The sequence below is a fragment of the Trichechus manatus genome, unplaced genomic scaffold, assembly GCF_000243295.1.
Source record: "Trichechus manatus latirostris isolate Lorelei unplaced genomic scaffold, TriManLat1.0 scaffold00270, whole genome shotgun sequence".
NCBI lineage: Eukaryota > Metazoa > Chordata > Mammalia > Sirenia > Trichechidae > Trichechus > Trichechus manatus.
In genome coordinates, this window is record NW_004444206.1 from 835,752 (window position 1) to 840,166 (window position 4,415).

The 4,415-nt window shown below is 40.3% G+C and overlaps 1 protein-coding gene across 10 annotated transcripts in view; it reads left to right on the forward strand.

Moving 5' to 3' along the window:
- TRPC4 (transient receptor potential cation channel subfamily C member 4) overlaps nucleotides 1–3,758 on the forward strand; it is a 331,985-nt gene extending 328,227 nt beyond the window's left edge. For 4 of the 10 annotated variants that reach the window (XM_023724922.1, XM_023724924.1, XM_023724925.1 and 1 more), the window contains 3 exons: nucleotides 271–312; nucleotides 1,031–1,120; nucleotides 2,326–3,758. In XM_023724922.1, the coding sequence (XP_023580690.1) occupies nucleotides 271–312; nucleotides 1,031–1,120; nucleotides 2,326–3,048 (855 nt within the window). In that variant the 3' untranslated portion in view covers nucleotides 3,049–3,758. The remainder of the gene's footprint in view (nucleotides 1–270; nucleotides 313–1,030; nucleotides 1,121–2,325) is intronic. The other 6 variants (XM_004389953.2, XM_004389955.2, XM_004389952.1 and 3 more) reach the window with 4 other exon arrangements.
- The last annotated feature ends 657 nt before the right edge of the window (nucleotides 3,759–4,415 follow it).

Here is a 4,415-nt window from a genome sequence, read left to right on the forward strand (position 1 = left end):
AACAGTCCAGGGACAAGGACTAGAAGGCAGGAGGGGACAGGAAACCTGGTAATAGGGAACCCAAGGTTGACAAGGGACGGTGTTTACATGTCGTGGTGTTGTTAACCACTGTCATAAAACAATATGTGTGCTAATCTGTTTAATGAGAAACTGTTGGTTATGTAAATCTTCATCTAAAGTACAATAAAAAATTTTAAAAAAAAAAGTTATTTTTTTCAGAATGGTAGTATATCATTATAACCATAAAGTAAATGTCTCTTTGCTTTTCAGAGGCGAGCTGCTGATAATTTGAGAAGACATCATCAATATCAAGTACGTTATCATTGCATTATATTTTGAAATTTACATTTGTCTTAGTTTCCTTGTGCTGCTGTAACAGAAGTACCACAAATGGGTGGTTTTAAAGAATAGAAATTTATTTTCTCACAGTCCAAGAGGGTACAAGTCTGAATTCAGGGCACTGACTCTAAGGGAAGATCCTTGTCTCTTTCAGCTTCTGCAATCCGATGTTCCATGACTGCTGAGTGATCCAAATGTGACTTCTGTCCCCCACCCCGTTTGTGCTTGCTTGTCTCTATGTCTGAACTCATTGCCTTCAAGTCGATTCTGACTCATAACGACCCTATAGGTAGAGTAAAACTGCCTCATAGGGTTTCCAAGGCTGTAATCTTGATGGAAGTCGATGCCACATCTTTCTCCTGTGGAGCAGCTGGTGGGTTCGAACCGCTGACCTTTGGGTTAGCAGCTTAACCACTGTGCCACCAGGGCTCCTCTGTCTCTATGTCCAGGCTACTCTTTACCTCACTCAGAAGTGATTTGAGTCAGGCCACCCCCTACACTGATATGGCCTCATTAACACAACAAAGCAAACCCTGCTCCCAAACCGAATGGCATCCACATCACAGAGATAGGGTTTAGAATTCCAACACACTTTTCTGGAGGACACAATTCAATCCACAACAGTATTAAAATAAAATACAGTCTCCTTCTCAGAACTGAATGTCAACGCTGTTGTTTCAAAATGCCTTAGGAAGTGATGAGGAACCTGGTGAAGCGATACGTCGCGGCAATGATTCGAGATGCTAAAACCGAGGAAGGCCTGACGGAAGAGAACTTTAAGGTAAGCCCTTTCCGCTGCGACCTGACCAGAGGCGGACTCAGCCGAGTGTGGAACCAGATACAGCACGTATAAACCCAGAGCTGGGAGCTCAGCCCAGTGCCGTGCTCCAGCAAGCCTGCCGTCTCTCGGATTTTAAATTAAATCCCTACTGAACTGTAAAAAACCTACAAGAGGTTAAATGTCTTCTGAGAATAAATTGTTGTCAAATTTACTTAATCTAAACTGTCAAGGGACTGACTTGGAGGAGAGAAAATCCCAACAAGAATCTCCTGAGTGAGCTTTGTTTTTTGAAATCTCATCCTGATTTCTAAATCAGAAATATTTAGTAAGCAACGTGCTAACAAAACAAAACAAAATCAAAGCCCTTTTGTGTGCACAGCACTGCTTGGTAGCTGGGATTAAAGAGAGAGTTTAATTGTAACTTGAGTCAGTCTTTATCCTTGAGCTTCGTTTCATTCTGTCAGAGGGGACAGGTAAATATATGAAATATTATATGCTAAAATCAGATAAATCGAAATAATTTTATTCTCCATGAGTGTTTAGAGATTTTGGAAGAATGATTAAAGTCAATAAGATCTTACTGGCAAAAAATAAAATAAAAATAAAACTCTATAGGAAACCTTCAACAGAGAAAGGCAGCAGGTTTGACAAAAATGATGAAGATAAGCAGCCAGGCAGGTAAGTAGGTAGATAAGTTGCAAAAATTAAAGCACAAATTGAAAGTTGACTACAATGCAAAGTATGCTTTTCAGCCACAAAATTCAGATTTTGAAGCTCAGTAACTCATGCTGTTTTGAGAGAGGCACGGAAGGTCGGTGGGAGGCAGGCCACCATGAAGGCCTCCATCAGGTTACCAGTATCAGTTGCCATTGAGTTGACGTTGACTCATGGCGACCCCATGTGTATCAGAATAGAACCGTGCTCCATAGGGTTTCCAATGGCTGATGTTTTGGAGATAGATCACCAAGCCTTTCTTCCAAGGTGCCTGTAGGTATACTTGAACCACCAACCTTTTGGTTAGCAGCTGAGCATGTTAACCATTTGCACCACCCAGGGACTCTAAGTGGATGCACAGTAGAGTACACTCTTAGTTCTTAAAAATGAGTGTAAACATGTCAGACCCATATATGAAATGAGAAAATTATGTTTTCTTACGTTTATTTATTTAAGTCACAAGCTAATTTTGTCATTTTAAATTTCTTTAGGAGCTCAAACAAGACATTTCTAGTTTTCGTTTTGAAGTTCTGGGATTACTAAGAGGAAGCAAACTTTCCACTGTACAATCCGCCAACGGCGCTAAGGAGTCTTCCAATTCAGCAGATTCAGATGAAAAAAGTGACAATGAAGGTAGCAGTAAGGACAAGAGAAAGAATTTCAGCCTTTTTGACCTAACCACTCTGATTCATCCAAAGTCAGCAGCAATCGCCTCAGAAAGACATAACATAAGCAATGGCTCCGCCCTGGGGGTGCAGGAGCCCCTAAGGGAGAAGCAGAGGAAAGTCAGTTTTGTGACCGATATCAAAAACTTTGGATTATTTCATAGACGATCAAAACAAAATGCTGAGCACAATGCAAGCCAAATCTTCTCTGTTTCAGAAGAAGTTGCTCGTCAACAGGCTGAAGGAGGACCCCCTGAGAGAAATATTCAACTGGAATCCCGAGCATTCGCTTCCAGGGGTGACCTGAACATCCCCGGGCTCAGTGAACAGTGTGTGTTAGTGGACCACAGAGAAAGGAATATGGACACATTGGCTGTGCAGGTAGGCAAGAGAGTGTGTCCCTTCAAGTCAGAGAAGACGGTGGTAGAGGACACTCTTCCCATCATACCAAAGGAGAAGCACGCCAAAGAGGAGGACTCTAGCGCAGACTGTGACTTATCCCTCACAGAAACAGTCACCCACGAAGATTATGTGACAACCAGGTTGTGACGCTTGCAGGAGGAAGAGTTACCGTACATATACATATTTTCCATACTGCTCTGGGCAGGGGGATATGTTTAAAATTAAATGAGCAAATGCTAACTTACACTTTACAGTATTTATCAACTGTGGCATATTAACTTGTAACATGTTTAAATAAGGAAAAGGCTATCAAAAACCCTTGTGTTTTGTAGCCTGCTTTTGCTTTCACAATTTGCTTTACAATGTTTTTGTTAATAAATAAATGCACCTTGTATTCTTGTACTGTTGCAATAACCCACAGAAATTTTTTAGCTATCTTTTTCAATTAAAACAGATGCCATTTATTTCATGTGGTAATTGACTCCTATCATAGATATTTTTATATGCAAAAAACAAAGCAGCTGAAATATTAGAGCTTTTTGTAACTTTTTAGTCTTTAGAGATGGTTACTTACCAAGGACTTTTCTCCCAGGCAGACATTTTGGTTTTAAAACACAAATATTTCCAGATTATTTCTTAAGAATATGTCAATAATTATAGCTATAAATTCAGATAGTTTAGGCTCCTTATACAAAGCAAGATGATTGCATACTCATTATATCCAGATGAAAATGAATTTATTCAAATAATCTAAATCTAAGCAAAGTCTAATTCTAATATTTTCAATCAATTCAATATTGTTGTCAACTCAAAAGAGGTACAAAAACCTAGTAATTTTCCCCTTCTCGCCCCCTGACGACTGGTATATATGTCTTTAAAATTAAAGACATTCATAAATTAAAGCAAGCAAGCTGTTTCTCATGAAGTTATGACCAATCTCTCACCTAGCATTAAGGCCAGGTATACAGGCAGTCCCTAGGTTACAAACAGATCCATTCCTAACTGTGTCTTTAATCTTTAAGTTGACCTTGTAGGTAAGTCTGAACAGGTGCATATGGTTCTTATTAGCCTTACTTTAATGCAAGAAAGAGGAGTCTTGGTAGTGCAGTGGTTAAGCACTCAACTGCTAACTGAAAGGTCAGCAGTTCAAACCCAGCAGCCACTCTGTGAGAAAAAAAGATGTGCAGTCTCCTTCCGTGAAGATTTACAGCCCTGGAAACCCTATAGGGCAGCCCTACTCTGTCCTACAGGGTCGCTTCAGGGTCACTATGAGTCAGAGTCAACTTGATGGCAGTGGGTTTGGGTTTTGGTGTAATGCAAGAAAAGGCTTGAAGCCTTTTCAATGCTTTAAAAGCTGCACGTGCAGCAAGTGAAGGTGATTGTGATGAAGAATTTGTCACAAGTAGGGGTTGGTTCAGTCGTTTCAAACTGAGGGAAAGTTTACCTAACACTAAAGGATGGTAGGAGTTGTCCGTGAGTCAGACATTCATAACCCTGGAGTCATCCCGGTGTTT